The 17092-nt window shown below is 45.5% G+C and overlaps 1 protein-coding gene across 1 annotated transcript in view; it reads right to left on the bottom strand.

Moving 5' to 3' along the window:
- ATRAID (all-trans retinoic acid induced differentiation factor) overlaps nucleotides 1-17092 on the bottom strand; it is a 143899-nt gene that overhangs the window by 63978 nt on the left and 62829 nt on the right. The window contains exon 4 of the mRNA XM_069605504.1: nucleotides 12976-13047. Within this exon, the coding sequence (XP_069461605.1) occupies nucleotides 12976-13047 (72 nt within the window). The remainder of the gene's footprint in view (nucleotides 1-12975; nucleotides 13048-17092) is intronic.

Raw genomic sequence — 17092 nt, forward strand, 5'->3', positions numbered from 1 at the left:
TCCTACCGACATCAATGCAGAAACTCCACGAACAGACAATTACAAACTCGAACAACAAATAACCTCAAAACAAAATCTCACCCAGAGAATCCACTGTAACCTAATAAACGCGAGGTCAATGTCCAAACACTCAACAGAAATATACGACCTGCTATCCGAAGGAGGCATAGACATCCTATTTGTAACCGAAACATGGCTAGACAACAACTACAAGATCACCCTCAACAACTGCCTGCCTGAAGACTTCAAATGCATCCAAACAAACAGGAAATCCAAAAGGGGGGGTGGGGGACTAGCGATCATCCACAAGGAACAACTGGCCATCAAAATGGAAGATCCACTAAACATCGACAAATGTGAATCCTTAATACTACGACTTTCAGTAAACCCCAAAACCAACCTGAAATTCATACTGATATACAGACCACCAACCTACGATGCGACTTTCATAGACGCCTTCACGGAAGCAATCACTACCCTAGCCATCAAGTACGACCATTAGGGTTGTAACGGTATACCGTTATCAACACCGTGGTCAATTTCATTTTACTTAAATAACCGTTACTTTGTTTGTACCGTTAAATCGTTTAAAATTATGATTTTGTTTTGCACGTGTACTGTGCACTTCACTGAATGCAATTGCGAATTGCAAGCAAGCAGGGCTGGCGCTGGGCTGGCTTCTTTCTGTGCTCAGCGAGCCTGGGACAGGAGGAGGTGGAGTTTTCCCAGGCTGCTTGGAGAACATTCTCGAGTCCCGACGCATGTGTGACTCTGGGAGACAGTAAACTCTGTTCAGTCTCCATAAAACCCCTCATTTTATTTTAAAAATCACAGCTTCTAACATGTGGGTGTTGGCTGGCTCCAACGTTGGCACCTTCCCCGTATGTGGATTCGGAATCGGCACAGCACGAGGACAAAAAGAAACGGTACGTTTTCTTTTTATTTTTCTTAACTGCAGCGCTGGGCTGGATTCGAAAGTGTGATTTATTACACGCGCGTTGTTTACAAGAAAGTGGTCCTTGAGGCTTCCCCCTTCTCTGAAGCAAATACATCAAGCACATGCCGCCGAGTATTTTCCTTTTGCAATTAGTGTGCTCATGATGCACTTTGTCGGGATGAAAACAGTGCAGGCTTCTGTGTGTTAAACTTTGGAACATTGATTGTTTTTACTGTATTGCCACTATTTGGAGTAGGAAGCTTAACGTGGTCCCTCTTGCGTGTATAATTACAAGTGTGTCCGTGGCTGGGGAGCTTCAAATACTGCAGTCAGCACCTTCAACGTGCCATTTGTTTTCAAACCGCAAATACCCTCCGTTTAAATTCACTCTGCGCAAATTTAGCTTGTGTGGCGGAAGAGTTGTGGGGGGGGAGGGAGAGTGGGGGGGTCAGCTAGGATTATGTGCTGTTAGAGGCGGGTGGGTTGTGTGTGAGGAAATAGCTTTCTCTCGGGCTTTGGGAGTGGTGTTAAAAAGACATACCGTTTAAGTCTGTGTGTTCGGGGAGGGGTGGGTGGATGGGTGATTGGGGGGGGAGGTGATTGTGGTAATGTGAGCTTCTGGAATATTCGTTTTTTAAAGTTCAGGTTACACTTGCTTGTGGCATTTAGAAACGGTTTGGTGGACTGAAAATGGCAAATGCACAGATTTAAGCACACTGTTAAAATGGGCAATTGCAAACTAATTTCTAATCAGTGGCAGTCAGAGCCTTTCATATGCATGATGGAACGTTTCCACTTTCAATTCCAACCCAAAGAGCTCGCAAAGCAGTGCACCTTGGAAATCTGTGATAGTTAAAGTGAGCAACACAAAGTACCCATTTAAAGACTAGATGCAAAAAAATAAAGTAGCCGTAAGGTAGGTTTGGTGCAGCACTGTCCATATGCCAGACATTTTCTACTTGGCAAAATGGTGTTTTTTGTTCTTGTTGCAAATGCGCTTCTAGCGCTTGCAGACTCCAGTGCCACCCCAACCCCCAGCTCCTTTCCAGTCCCTGCAATCCACCCACATCCTTCCCCAGCCCCACTCTGTGATTGGGCACCGTTGCCCTGTGTTAACTTGTGCAAGGGTCAAAGACCCTTGCAGGCTTGCTTACCAACTGCCATGATTTAACATAGTGGCTGGAAGTTAAGTTTGGTGCAGCACTATGCCCCAGGCCCCCATCCTGACAGGCACGTTTTGCTACTTTGGCAAAAGGTATACATTTCGTTTTTTGTTGTTGCGCAAACGCGCTTCTAGTGCTTGCAGACTCATTCCCACCCCAACCCCCAGCTGCTTCCCAGCAAATCTGCCCGCCGTGATTGGGCACTGTTGCCCTGTGTTAACTTGTGCAAGGGTCCAAGACACTTGCAGGTTTACCAACCGCCATGATTTAACATTGTGGCTGGAAGGTAAGGTTGGTGCAGCACTATGCCACTATCTAAATGAGTCTGTCCTACAAAAGTTCTTTGTGAGCGAGTTACGTGTGGGTTTGTCCTATGTTTATCATTAAAAACCTATCCTCATATGATCCTATACCTCCACCAAATAGCAGGAGGTTTGTTGCAAAGAATCGGCATATCTGTTTGTTTATTACACAACTTTATTACATGTCTTAAAATCACTGAAAGTAGTGGGCTTCAATAGATTTTTCAGGTCGACATTATTTTGCATTCTGGGACTTCTAGTTTACCATTCTGGATGTAAAGCCACAATATAATTTTGGCTTAACATGATGCTAAAGGGATTTACATGTTCATGTGGCTTTATTGCCCTCAGTGGTGGGGGAGGCAGTCGTTTAAGTCGTTGAGTTATAACTAAAATAAATGTTTGTAAGAAGAACTAAGACAATTCTTGGTGATGTTTTCTTGTTTGTGTATTGTGTCTTGTTGAAAATGTGACTTTTCCTGGCAAATCATATTTAAGACAATGCTTACACACGTGTGCACTATACCGCAATAACCGCGGTATACCGCCATTTCAAATGAAGGTTATCATACCGTCAAAAAATCAATATCGTGACATCCCTAACGACCATCTGATCATCCTTGGAGATTTCAACATCTGGTTCGACGAAGAAAACACAACCACACAAAAATCATTAACCGCCCAACTAGCAACCATGAACCTGCAACAACTAGTCAAAGGAGCAACCCACTCAGCAGGGCACACACTTTATGTTCGCCAACAAGGATCTCATCACCACGGCACCCCCCAAATCAAATAATTTGGAGCGACCACCTCATTATTCCGTTCATAATCACAACGGCCGCTCCAACAAAAAAGCAACAAGAAAAACAACCCATCATGATGAAAAGAAATTGGAGAACCATAAAAAACTCCAACCTAACCGAGCTCCTAGAACTCAGCAAACCACAAGCATCAACCATGGAAGAAGCAGACCTAGACAAAAAAGTTGCCCTACTTCATTACCTGGATCGCAACAACCCTTGACGACATCGCCAAAGAAAAGCCTTTCAACCCATCACGCAAGAAAACCACAGCAAAATGGTTCACCCCACTACTCAATGCCATGAAAAGGAAAAACCGACAACTAGAAGCTGAATGGAGGACCAAAAACACCACTGCAAACAAAATGAAATTCCTACAACAGATCCGCGCATATAAAAAGGAAATACAAAAAGCGAAGAGGAAACACTATGACAACCGAATCGCCAGTGCACCAAACGCTCAAAAAGAAATATTCAAAATCATAAACAAAATAAAAAACCAGCCGGCCTGCAACAACACGCCAATTCCATCAACGAAACTCTGCGAGGACCTCGGAGACCACTTCAAAAACAAAATAACCTCCATCCAACACACCATACAAAACAATCCAAGCGTTCACAGCTCAAACCCCACCGACACAGACGAGGAACTCACAAACAAGCTGCGAAACTTCCCAGAAATATCAGTTGAGGCTTTCGTCAAACTGGTAAACCAAAGCAACAAATCAGGCTCTCCTGAAGACCCTTGCCCCCCGGACATATACAAAACAATTCTCAAACAAGGAACCCCCATGGAATACCACAGGAATCTCCTCAACCTCTCAATCTCAACAGGCAAAGTACCGCAGGCCTTCAAATCGGCTTACATCAAGCCACTACTTAAAGACACAACAGGAAACGTGGAGGACCCATCTAACTACAGACCCATCTCCAACATACCCTACATAGCCAAACTGCTAGAAACGTACGTCTACCAAATAACCCACGAATTCATAGAAGAGCATTGCCTACTAGACCAGGCACAAGTTGGCTTCAGACCTATGAGAGGAACAGAATCGGTTCTCCTCTCAATATACATGTACCTATTAATCAAACTCATCAAAAAACACGGCCTCACATGGTACAACTACGCCGACGATACTCAAATAATCTTCAACATACAAGACACCCGAGAAGAAAACACCACACTAGAGAATTGCCTTCGAGACATATTCAACCGGATGACCCTCAACCATCTCAAACTCAACCCAGGCAAAACAGAGATAATGATTGTTTCAAAAAAGGGAGGAGACATCAACTACATCCCTTGGCCAAGAGAGCTCGGCACCACACCAGAACCATCATCAACTGTAAAAAACCTAGGGGTCCTGATGGATAACAACCTCACCCTGGAGCCACAAGTAAACTCGGTAATCAAGAAATGTTTCTTCCTCCTGCGAGCAGCAAAAAGGATCCTACCGTTCCTGTCGTTCGCCAACAAAACACTTACCATCATCGCTCTGATCATGTCCAGAGTAGACTATGCTAATAGCCTACACCTGGGCATGCCCGAACGACTGCTAAAAAAACGCATACAAAATGCAGCAGCCAGACTCCTCCTCAAGCTACCCAGAAGAGAACACATCACACCCGCGCTAAAAATACTACACTGGCTACCACTGAAACAGCAAATAAAGTTCAAAGCCATGTGCATCACGCACAGAGCAATACACAAACAAGGCGCAGAATTCCTAAGTACCAAACTACGCCTACATCAACCGACAAGAACACTAAGATCAAGCACCGACATACGCCTGGAACCAAAACCCTACAACAGGAAAAAACTCGGAGGATCGTCTTTCTCTCACCAGGCACCCAAAACTTGGAACAACCTATCTAAGAATATACGGAATACAACAAACCACCTAGCATTCAGGAAACTCCTCAAATCATGGCTCTTCAAAGCGTAACCACTATGGAGACGCACCGGAATGCCCATACACTAAAACAATGATGAAAATAACTCCAACCTCGGCATCCTCAAATTGGACAAACACTCAAGCCTAAGAACCAACCACTCGACAGAGCATAAGACATCATGGAAATAGCCGCAAAGGAAGGCTACAGAGACTGACCACACAACTAGACCCAGACGAAACCTAGACTCGTACACACCCGACAAACACACCCAGACCGGCAGACGCATCTAGATAGACGTTGGCCCGCGTCGCATGTAGATAGGATTGATCGAAGGATAACACGCCCGTGCCTAGAAAAACGTGAATGCCAGCTTGTGCCACACTCAAAAGCCGTGAACACCAGCCTGCGTGGCGTTCGGATGGAGTTGTGAACGTTAGCTTGCCCACACCTGGACCGATCTCTAAACACTAGCCTGCGCCGCGGCTAGATAAAAGTGTGAATGTTGGCATGATCACACCTGTATGGAGCCCTAATCATTGGCCTGCGCCGCATCTAGATGGGAATGTGAGGGCCGACGAGTGCCACACTCCCCAGAACTGCAAGTGCTAGCATTGGTAAAGGTCAGATAACCCACTAACCAATAAGGTCAAACTCTGCATACTTATCTCACTCAAAAACTCACACAACCATCTCTCGCACAACAAACCGCACGCACTTCACAACACTGCAACACCACAAACCGGATCAACAGCACGCGCGGACTGACTCCGATCCGATACCTGCACCAAAGCTCAGCACCCGGTGTATACTGAGTTGAAGCTGCCAACAGCACACCACTCCTCTCACTATCCTACTCCCTTCTTCAACCTACTAACCCATCCCACCTTTATCGTTTGCAGATCCGCCTGAGCGCCTGGGGACCAATTCCGTTGGTGACGGTGCGCGGTACAAATACCTTTAACATTTGGTAAAAGCCTATAGGTTTTTTCTGGCTTTTCTGTGTTCTTGGCTGTTAGTTACAGATTTTGGGGGTAGTGCTCTTAGGGAGCACTACAACAATCTCAGCCTCCTGGCAATAGGACCTAACCTTTGGTATAAGTCTGAACTAGACAGGTTGGTAGTGTGGCTGAGCAGCCAGGCTCATCTCACGAGGGATCAATGTGAGCAGTAGAGTCGTAACACAAAGAAACACAGTGACAAGTATTCAAACAAACACTTAAACTCAAGGTTTCTTGATAAAACAATTATTTATTTACCGGTCATTTATATAAGCCTTCTTTAAAAGGGAGCAATGTTATAGCAACACACAAATACCTTCAGAATACACACTCAGTTTCTAAATCAGCAAATACCCATTGGGGATGCCACACAGACACTTCCTACACCCTCAGGTAACATCAATTGTTAAGACACTGTGGACATTGATATGTTACGGTTAGCATTTAGAATAGCACTGAGAGGTGGCAAAGAACAAACAAGGGATCACAATTCTTAAGCAGACACATACTTTTCAACCCTCCCCAATGTCAGAGGAGAGCAGAGTCTTTCAGTGGAAGCAGGCTAGGCCAAAGTCAATAGGCAAATGTCTATGTAGCTGAAGCACTTCTTGCAGGTAAGTAGAAAAGTCTTTGCACAATGTTTTAGACGTCTTCAGTTAAGAAGAAGAATCAATGTAGGGCCACAAGCTGTTAGGCTTGTGAAGAGTAGAAACAAATCTACAACAAGAAGTAAGTACCTTTAGTGAGAAGAAAAGCAGCAGATGACTTCTGTTCCTGTGCAGCTCTGCAGATCCTGGTGTTCCTGGGCCTCAGTCGTGGGGACAAGAGGGAGGATTTCTGGGGACTCCTGCACTGCAATGGGACGGTTACTGACAGCAACAGGCTATCTTCAAACAAGTGGCAATTTGGTGTTTCATCTCGTGTCTACTGAAAACAGCACCACTGCAGTTCCTGGATGTCGAGACAGACTTTCCTTGCATCTGGGGTCCAGCACTCTGTTGAGGTGGCTCAGGCTCGGTCAGTCCTGCTTCCTGGGAGTCCGGAGGATTTTCCCAGAGCTCTTGGCCAGCTTAAAAGCAATGCACAGAAACTGGTGTTCCTCTCCCTGGTGTTTCGGTTCCTGCAGCAACTCTGTTGAATTTCAACCAGCTTCGAGACGGATGTCCAGGTGGCTTACTTTGGAGTCGATTTGTCCCACCAACTCAAAGGGAGAAGTCGTTCTTGCAGGGGCTTCTCTGTCGATGCGAATTTGGAGTTTCAGCACAGCAGCAGGGCTTCACCGGGCAAACCAACGGTCCAGGAGTTGTAGCAACTGTCCTCTTCAAGCTCTTCTTCGGATTCCGTCGTCCAGTGGTCGACTGTCTTCCAAGCCAAAGAAGTGTCACCTTTTTGGCAGATTTCTCCCATTCATTCAGCCTGGCTGTCAAATCACCCAGCAGGGTGGCTGTCCTTGCTGGACAGCCAGCCGGCCAATCACCTAGGAGTGCATTCCTGTCTCCTGGGAGACAAAGCACAGGGAGTTTCGGGCACCTCCCTCACTTCCTGCCCCCACCAGACACCCTGGAGCCAGAGGCAGGCTTCACTCGTGAATCCCGTCAAAGACAAAACGGACAAAGGGACCAAATCTGGTTTGGCGTGCACAGTAAATTTCAAGAAGGACCTTTCCACAAAGAAATGACAAAAAAAGACTGGGGCTATTTTGACAAAAATGGCACCCAAGGATACTTTCCTGCAGCTGCGAACGCAGGCCGCGGTAATGACACACCACGGTAGTTAAAAGTAAACCACTGCCACCAGCCATTCATCGAGTAAAGGGTAACATTCATATGTTACATGAGAAGCTAAACAAAGGGAATACTAGGTAACCCCTCCAGCACCCTGTTGTAAGTAGTGTGTGCTGGGTCTAGAAATTTAAATGGGTAAAGTAAAGTCAATTTCACTTTACTGTTCTTGAAAACAGTAGTTATCCGAGAGAAAGGTGTTTTAAGCCTTTGGGGACATCTGAAGGTGCTGTGTGCTACAATGCAAAACAATGCCTATGGAGTTTGTCCGACTCCAAAAACCAAAAGAAACAAAGTGTTCAAATCACATTAAAATACACGAGAGAGTGGGGGAAAAAAGGGTCTCGCTCTCTCCAGTTAAAAATGAAAAAGTCCTAGAGCCCAGCAAAAGAACTGGGGGTCTCTGAAGTAAAGAGGAATTAGCACATTTTTGAGAATTATCCCTAACAAGGGTTTTCTTTTCCTCCCAGCTAGGCTTCATCAAAAGCCTGACATAACTTGGCTCAGTTTTTATGTGCTCCGATTTAAGTATTATTACTCCCAAGTCTGGGGTACCCCCAAAAGGTCACATACAGTATTCCAGAGAACACATTCCCTCTCATATTAGGTGGCTAGAATGATGGGGTATTTTCCGCTGTGTGAAATAGTTTGTCTTTACACGACTGGGTCCTTTATTGACCCCTCCCCCCCTCCCTTCCATTCACCAAGATGGAGGTTGTAGTTTTCCGAGGACCTACGGAGTCACAGGACTATGCCTTGAAAGCCTGAAACCAGTTCCCTTTTACCTGAGAGACCCCAAGCACTTTTGCTGGACTTTAGGACTTTTCATTTTGACCTGGAGAGTGCGAGACCTTTTTCCCACTCTGTCATGTATTTTTCTGTGATTTGAACTGTTTCTTTTGGTTTTGGAGTCTGATAAACTCATAGGCATCATCTTTTTACATTGTGACACACAGCACCTTCAGTGCAGTGGCACAGGGAAGTCTTTCAGATTTCCCAAAGGTTTAAATACCTTTTCTTGGGTAACCATTTCCAAGAGCCGTGAAGTGAAATTGACTTTACTTACATTTGTAACTTTCTAGACCCAGCACACGCTATCTTCCAATAGTGTGGAGGGGTTACTTAGTATCCCCTTTGTCTAGTTTCTCATGTAACATTTTTATGTCACCCTTTCTACAATTAATGGCTGGTGGCAGTGGTTTACTTTTTACTACCATCGTGTGTTTTTACCACGGGCTGCGTTCACAAGCAGCAGTAAGGCACCCATCGGTGCCCATTTTGTCAAAATGGCCCCGGTCTTCGTTTTTCGTCATTTCTTGTTGTAAAGGTCCTTCTTGAGATTTACTCTGTGCACCACACCAGGTTTGGTCCATTTGTTCATTTTGTCTTTGGCGGGATTCATGAGTGAAGCCCGCCTCTGGCTCCAGTATGTCTGGTGGGGGCAGGAAGTGAGGGAGGTGCCCAAAACTCCCTGTGCTTAATCCCCTTGTTTACAGGAATACAACCAAAGGTGATTGGTTAACTGGCTGTCCTTGGAGGACAGCCACTCTGCTGTGTGATTGACAGCTAGGCTGGAATGAATGAGAGAAACCTGCATAAAAAGGTGAGGCTTTTTGGCTTGGACGGCAGAGTGGACCACTGGGTGAAGGAATCCGAAGAAGAACTTGGAAGAGATGCCTGCTGCAACTCCAGGACTGTTGGTTTGCTCGGTGAAGCCCTGCTGAAGTTCCAAAATTGCTTCGACTAGAGAAGTCCTGCAAAGGATGACTTCTCCCCATGGGTTGGTGGGACCAATCAACCCCAAGACAAGCTCTTCTGGACATCCTCTCAGAGCTGGCTTTACTTCCATTGCTGCTGCAGGAACAGATTGCCAGGGAGAGGAAAACCAGAATCAAGTGAGTGTCTTTAAGTTGGACCCGAGCTCCAGGAAGATCCTCCGGACTCCCAAGAAGCAGGGCTGACCAAGCCTGAGCCACCTCAACAGAGTGCTGGACCCCAGATGCAAGGAAAGTTCATAGTGTTATCCAAGAACTGCAGTGGTGCTATTTGCGAGAGATGAGAAGAACTGAAACACAAAGTCCCACTGATCTGAAGTTTGTTCTCGTAGTGCAGGAGTCCCCAGACATCCTCCCTCTTATCCCCATGACTGAGGCCGAGGAACAACAGGATCTGCAGACCTACACAGGAACAGAAGCCAGCTGGAACCAATTTATCCAAACAAAAGGTACTGTAAAACTAAGCGGACTTACTTCTTGTTGTGTAGCCTTGCTAGCTCTCGGCTGATGCTTGACTTGGTTGCTTTTGCAGAGTTACTTGCAGCTTTGCCCCTCACAAGCCTCCCATCTTGTGGCCCTACAGTGATTTCATTTTCTACAAAGACTTCTAAAAACTTTGTGCAAGATGACTTTTTACCTACCTGCAAGAAGTGCTTGATTAACATTGACTGTCCTGGCTTCCTGAAAGACTATTCTTACCCCTGACTTTGTGCTTTACCTTTCCCCCAAGAAAGGGTTAATTTACTTTGCATTGGAGGGTTCAAAAAGTACTTACCTGCTTAAGAATATTTGTTAACCTTTGTTTTATTCCCTAAAACCATTCTTATGGACCCCAAACTCAGTATGGCTCTAAATGTACCAGTGATATACCAATGCCCACAGTGTCCTAGTTATTTAAGTCACCTGAGAGTGTAGGAAGTGTCTGTAGTTATCTACAGATTTATTGAAACTGAGTGTGTATTTCGAAGTGCATTTTTGTGTTATATATTTGCTCCCTTCTAAAGAAGGCTTATTCAACTGACTATTAAATTAATAAATAATTGTTTAATCAAGCAACCTTCAGTTCAAGAGTGTATTTGGATAACTTTCACTGTGAATCCTCATGTTATAACCCTACAGCTCACATTGACCCCTCTTGGGATAAGCCTGGCTGCTCAGCCACACTACCAACCTGTGTAGTGCAGATTTATACCAAAGGTTGGGTTCCTACTGCCAGGAGGACAGGGTTGGCGTAGTCTCCCAAAGGGTACTGCATACAATCTTGCCTAACAGGGTCCCCAGCAACACTGCCCATAAGGTGCTGTGTGCTGCAGTAGTGAAAACACAGATGCCTTCAAGAACTATGGAGCAGACGGACTCCATAATACAGGTAGAATACAAAGAATAGAGTTCCCCAGATTCCACAAGAATGAATGAGTGGGAAAGGGTCCACTCATTCAGGACTGAAAGAAGGTCCAAAAACAAGTGCTGGGGGTCTCACTAGGAGAGGGGATTATCTCCCTAACAGGTGTGTCCACTCATTACCTCCTGAGGGGGATTCAACACACACACACACACACACACACATACATACCTGTTCGAACTGTGTACCTCGCATTGCTGGAACAAGGACCGAAGCTTTGTGCCAGAATCTTTTCATTCTACAAAGAATCAGACGGTGAAGTGCTGCCTCTCCAGATGACTAGAATGGACCTTGTGTGGAGCTCCTTTTCCCAGATCCGGTGGGGGCAACAGGATCAGATCTCCTCCTCGAAGGCCTCATCTCCCTGAAGCGACTGACTGACCATACCTGCATCGCCTGACTCAGAAGCAGTTCCCCTTTTGCTGCCTGTACTTTGAAGAGTCCCTATGCCCAACCAACCAGAGAATCTTCATCCCAGGATATCCGGCAAGAGACACCAGTTCCAGCTCCTGTGCTGCAGCCATACCTCCGAACTCTCCTTCTCGACCCTTCACATGAGGGTGGCACTCTTCTTGACCTTCCCATAATTTTCATTCTTCCTTAAGGATCTCTTAACATGGTCACCATCCTCAGAAGTTGAATGCTGTGCAAGTGTTTGACTTTGGAACCCTGCATCAGGGGTTACCAAAGCGCACTGACCTTTCCCATCCTCTGGCTCGGACCCTCAACCTGGGAATCACCAAATCTTCTATAATCGTCCTTCTCAAGGATCTTGGAGTTCCTCCTGCACATTAGGTCTTGCTGCTGGAGGCCTAGCATTCATTGAACAATGTGCCCAGGAAACAGTGTACGCCAGAACTGCTTTTTAGGTCCCAGAGTATTCATCTTCTGACTCTCTGGCAATGCTAACATGTCTTTATTTAAACCATCATCCCTGGACCTCTTCATCACCAGGGTCTCCTGTGGGTCTCACTCCACCCAAACTTCAGAAACTGATCCCTGGGACCCTTTCACACAAAAGGTAACTTTCCTGCCAAACACTGCCCCCAATTCACACCAATGGTCTCTCTAAACTTACTGGCCTATATAATAACACTATTTACATACCTGTTACTGCATATTTCTTCTTGGAAGGACTCTTACTGAACACTAAAGATCTATTCTTGAAACGTTTTCTACTCAGTGTTACATTGTGCCTTCTCCTACATAACTATTATTTTTTCATACAAATTTAGTGTGTGGACATGCTCTGATTGCCAATAAATGAAGTGTTTACTGCACTTATTATCTACCCCATCTCATGAGGGTTAGGTCTGGGCTGCTCTCTCAAAACTACCACTTGGAGCTTCTGGTGAGCTTGAGGGAGGCACCAACAGTATCCAAGTAAGTAAAATAGACCTAAAGAAGCTGGCCATAGGGCTTAAGGAACAAAAGCGAATTGTTACTGGTAATCGGGATGGTCTTGGAAAAGAAATCTGTGGAGACAAGATTAGACCTTCTGGCTCCAGAGACAAGTCAAGTCAAGTCAAGCAGCAGCAAGGAGAATGACTTAGGACAGCCTGAAAGGCAGATGAGAAAGGCCTGTACCGATGAGCCAAAGTCTTGACTCAGAAGAAAAGGTTTCATTTTTCCTAAAACGAAGATTTAGAAGTTGACTCCAGAAAAATGTGTCTGTGGACTGTTCAATAACAACACTGCTGCAGCCATGGCAAAGGTGTGCAAACTCCTTAGAATGTATATATTAGTCGCAAGGTTGATGTGCACAGCCACCCCAGTAGCTAAACCCAGGTCAGGTTCCATTTGGTGTTGAACTATCAGAGGAAAGGCAGCCCATCTACCAATGGACAGGGTAAGATGCAGACAAGCATACGCAGCACTGCTTATAGCACAATATTTAGCACAGCTGATCACTCACATGTACTGGAGGTTTGTGAATCCCTGGAAGGCAGTAATGGACAGGTCCAGCTGGGGGTTCCCAGAGATATCTCTAGAGGAAAAACAGAACAACATAAAAATATGGGACATTGCTTAAAGTAACACCATTGTAAATAAAATAGATACCATTTCTTTTTTAAAAAACAATGTTAAAAACAGAAGAGTAAAATGTGGTTAAAATACTTAAAACAAATTTTTTGTAGTAAATGTATTATTCTGTGTTGACATGACCAGGTACCACCAATCATTTGAGAGGAATTGCCACGCTGTGCTCCGTTTCTCACATCGAACGATTGATACGGCATTATTAACCATTACCATAAAATAGTCAGTAACCCACATCTTTGAGGAGCTCTGTATTAAAATTGAACCATGCACTTGACCAATCCGCTATCATAGGCCCAAGTACACCATTTGCCAGGTAATGCTAGACCCTGCTCATGCACTCGCCCCGACAACCTTTGCAATCATAAGCTCAATTTTTATTTTTATGTTAATGTGCTTGTCAGGGGGTTTTACTAAAGTCCACCTGTGGTAGAACTTCAGAAGACACACCCTCGGATGCACAGGGCTCCAAGTCTTAGGTTTGGCCTGAACTACCCAAAGGGTTCGGTAGCTATGGTCGAGCAGGGGGAGGGATGTAGACCTTGAAGACCTTTGAGTACACTTAAAGTCAAGGAAACACTTGCCCACTGTAGTTGCAGAAAAATATGATTATTATATACAAGGGCAATGTAAACTGAAAATGCAATTCTGGTAAGTAAGGAATGTTTCACACATGTATACACATTAGGACATTTGCTGTAGCAATAGTAGACCTTTAGATGAGAAACAGCTAAGTATCAAGAATAGCTTTAGGTTAGCAAATCATTCATCAACCAACATTTACTAAATATCAATATTGGCAAGTTTAGATAACTTAGTCCAACCCCATCTGGGGATTGGGAGACTCAAACATCAGATGGGGGAAGTGGGGGACCAGTGACCTGGGGGCGGCAGAACGAAGGAAGACAGACGCTGTAAAAGTTGCCAAATTCACAGATGATGCTTTTCGTACGAAGTAACTAAATTGGACTCAAAGGGTTCAGGGGGAATAGGTAAGCCACCTGAAGGATTTCAGCCTAAAAGGACGGATGTCCCAAAGCCTAGGAGAACACAGTTGGGTCGTCCACCCCAACGTGACTCAAGAAGCTCAGGTGGAGTGAGCAGCAACATAACTGCCCAGGTAAGTACCCAGGAGTGAGACAGTACCTTCTATGATTAAGAACAATGTCACCGGCGGGTCTCCAAGATAAGATGACAGTAGCTGCGGTTCGGGTCTCTGGCCTTAGAGGGTCACAGGGATGCCCAACAGATGATCCTTGGCTGTGGAGACTCAACGCCGGCTTTGTAGCAGCGTCAGTTTTCACCCGGCAGACTTTCTTCCTTCTCTTGGTCCACGATTTAGCTGAGGGGACTTCTACGATCGGATGGAGGCTCTGTAGGCTCAGACAGATGTCCACAAGTTAGCTGCCAGAACCACGCATGACAAGACAATGCACCGCAGCAGTGCCAGAGGTCGGATGTTGCAGGCTTGGAAGGTCGCAGTTCATCATGGTATGTTTTAAACTGTATGTTTTAAACTGTAGCTGGTCTGGAGACTGGTTAGGCCCACTGGTCCGAAGGAGGTAGTGCTCCAGTCTAGAACTTCCCTGTCGCACAGAAGAAAGGGCTGGAGTAGAAGCTGTCACTCAGTGGGCTTTGGCAGTCGCTGGAGGTGGCTGCAGTTGTCATCCTTCTTTGGAATGGATCTTTCAGTGGTTGACAGACTTCAGCATAAAGACCCTTGGCTTTTATGCAGGAACCCAGGCAATCAGCATGCATTCTACATTGAAACTTGGGTGGTGGCCGTCCCATTGGGACAGTCAGGCACCCAGTCAGGACTGGATCCAAGCAGACACACTGGTGGTCAAAAACCCAAGGAGTTTTGGTGACCTCCCAGTTTGCTGTCCTGCCAGACACACCGGCTTCAGCTGGGCTTCCCAATGGGAGCCTGGCAAAGACAAAGGAATGAGCAGAACTTCCCCCAACCAAGTCAGCGGAAGGCGGCTCAAGAAAGGACAAGTCGTGAGTTGGCCAGAAAAGAAGACGGCACCATTTTGGAACCAGGGTGCCCCAGGTGTCGCTTACCACAGCTGCAATACAGCCTGCGATGCAAGTTTCACAAAATCGGTAGAAAACCATCCAATGCCACCAGCCATCCATTCAGACTCGTCACTGTAACTAGAAGCTACAGGAGAAGTGAGAAAAGGGATACAATGTGCCCTCAGCACTCCACATAAGGTGGGGTGTGCTGATTCCACAATATAAAATTCAGGTACAATAAAAAGTATCCCCCTGTCCTTGGTAACGTTTGTCATCACAAGGAAAAATAAAAAGGGGAGCTCAAGAAGCTCAGAGAAAGTGATGTGTGCTGTAATAATAAATTGCAGATGCTTTAAAAGATAGAGGAAATCATGACTCTAAAAAGAGACAACGTAAAGGGTTGAAAAAGGTTCCCAAAAGGTAGAGCAAAAGACTGAGTGGGGAAAAATATTACCACTCACTACGGAAAACTGTAAAAAAAAAAAGAAAAATAACACAAGTCCAGCAAAAAGTGTTGGTAGACTTGTTAGACTCGCAAAGTTTAGTTCAAAATTGATCTGACGGAAGCGGCCATGTGAACGTGCTCTCCTCTGCTCCCCCAGCTGCGCACCCATGGTGCGGCTTGCCGGCAGTGTCCTGTTCGTGCTTCGCAGGTCACTGTTGCCTGGGCATCAGTGTCTCTGTCGGAGGGGTTCTCCCTCGCTTGTTTTGTATCCCTGCTTTCCTGGGCTTCCTACCTCTCTGTGTTGCCCACCGGGTCATGCTATGGAACCTGTAAGCAGCTGTCTGTAGGAAGCTGCGGAGATCAGAAGACAGCGTACAGCCCATAGTAGGGTTTGCAGAGGTCCAGGCAGGTGGCACGCAGCACTTGGTATGCTGCCCGGAATGGGAGTGTGTGCTTTTCTCCTGTTTTCCCCCTCCCGTTGAGAAGCGGAGTGGAGTGAAATATATGAATTCATTAATTTAAGGCAGCAGGGTAAGTACTGCAGCGTCCCTTTTGGACCCTTTGAGCTGCCCGTGTTGCATCATAATTGACCGTGGCTGAGATGGTACCAAAACCGAGGTCAAGACGACTGGTGGCCAGGAGGTCAGGCGCACCAAATCCCCACCCCCTGTTTTTCAAACACTCAAGGGGGGAATAAACTGATGCAGTCAACCACTAGGTGGGCCCTGAGAAGCAAGAAATATAGCATCTGCTGGTTCTAATCAGGGTCCTAATGATTACATGCCTAACAGGTCTATTGCTTGTTCTGCTTCACTTCAGAACCAGCCCTTTGGTGTGGGTTTTATCTAAGGTGAAGGCTCTGTTGCTGATCCTTGCCAGGGGAGGAGAAACTGTCTAACCTTTTTCCTTCCCTAACCTTCCCTTTCTACAACCTCAGAATCTGCAAAGTTTACTAGTGTGATATCTAATTGCCATTACTGTCCTTGTGGTTGAAGTCACCTCAGGGTGTAGGAATTGCATAAGAAGCATATCCAAAGATTAGCCACAAACTTGTTTTGATTCTGAAAAGACATTTTAAAGCCTATTTACATTCTTACAACAAACTGCCTTTTTAAAGAATGCTTATTTAAAAAATTGATGTTAATTAAATAACTATTTATAACAGAAACCTTGAGTATAAGTGTTACTTGGCTACTTGTATTAACCGATTTTATTTGCCCAGCTCTACAGCTCACATTTACCCCTCTTGAGACAGGCCTGGCTGCTCACACTACCAATGTGTGTAGTACAGACCTATACCAAAAGGTGGGTTACCTAAAACCATGGAGGTAAGTCTTGTGCAGTTTCACAGAGTGTTCCTACATCAATTCTTGATATTACATATAAGGCAGTTCCGATCAAAACTCATCCTACCTAGGTGAGCATATCACCTGCTCCAGTGGTCAATTAAACACCAGATACCAACATATATTCAGGCTTAAAATCAAGAAAGAGATAAATTGACCTACAACTATGACTGCAGAATCTG

Source organism: Ambystoma mexicanum, chromosome 4p (assembly GCF_040938575.1).
Source record: "Ambystoma mexicanum isolate Mex_15411 chromosome 4p, UKY_AmexF1_1, whole genome shotgun sequence".
Taxonomy (NCBI): Eukaryota; Metazoa; Chordata; class Amphibia; order Caudata; family Ambystomatidae; genus Ambystoma; species Ambystoma mexicanum.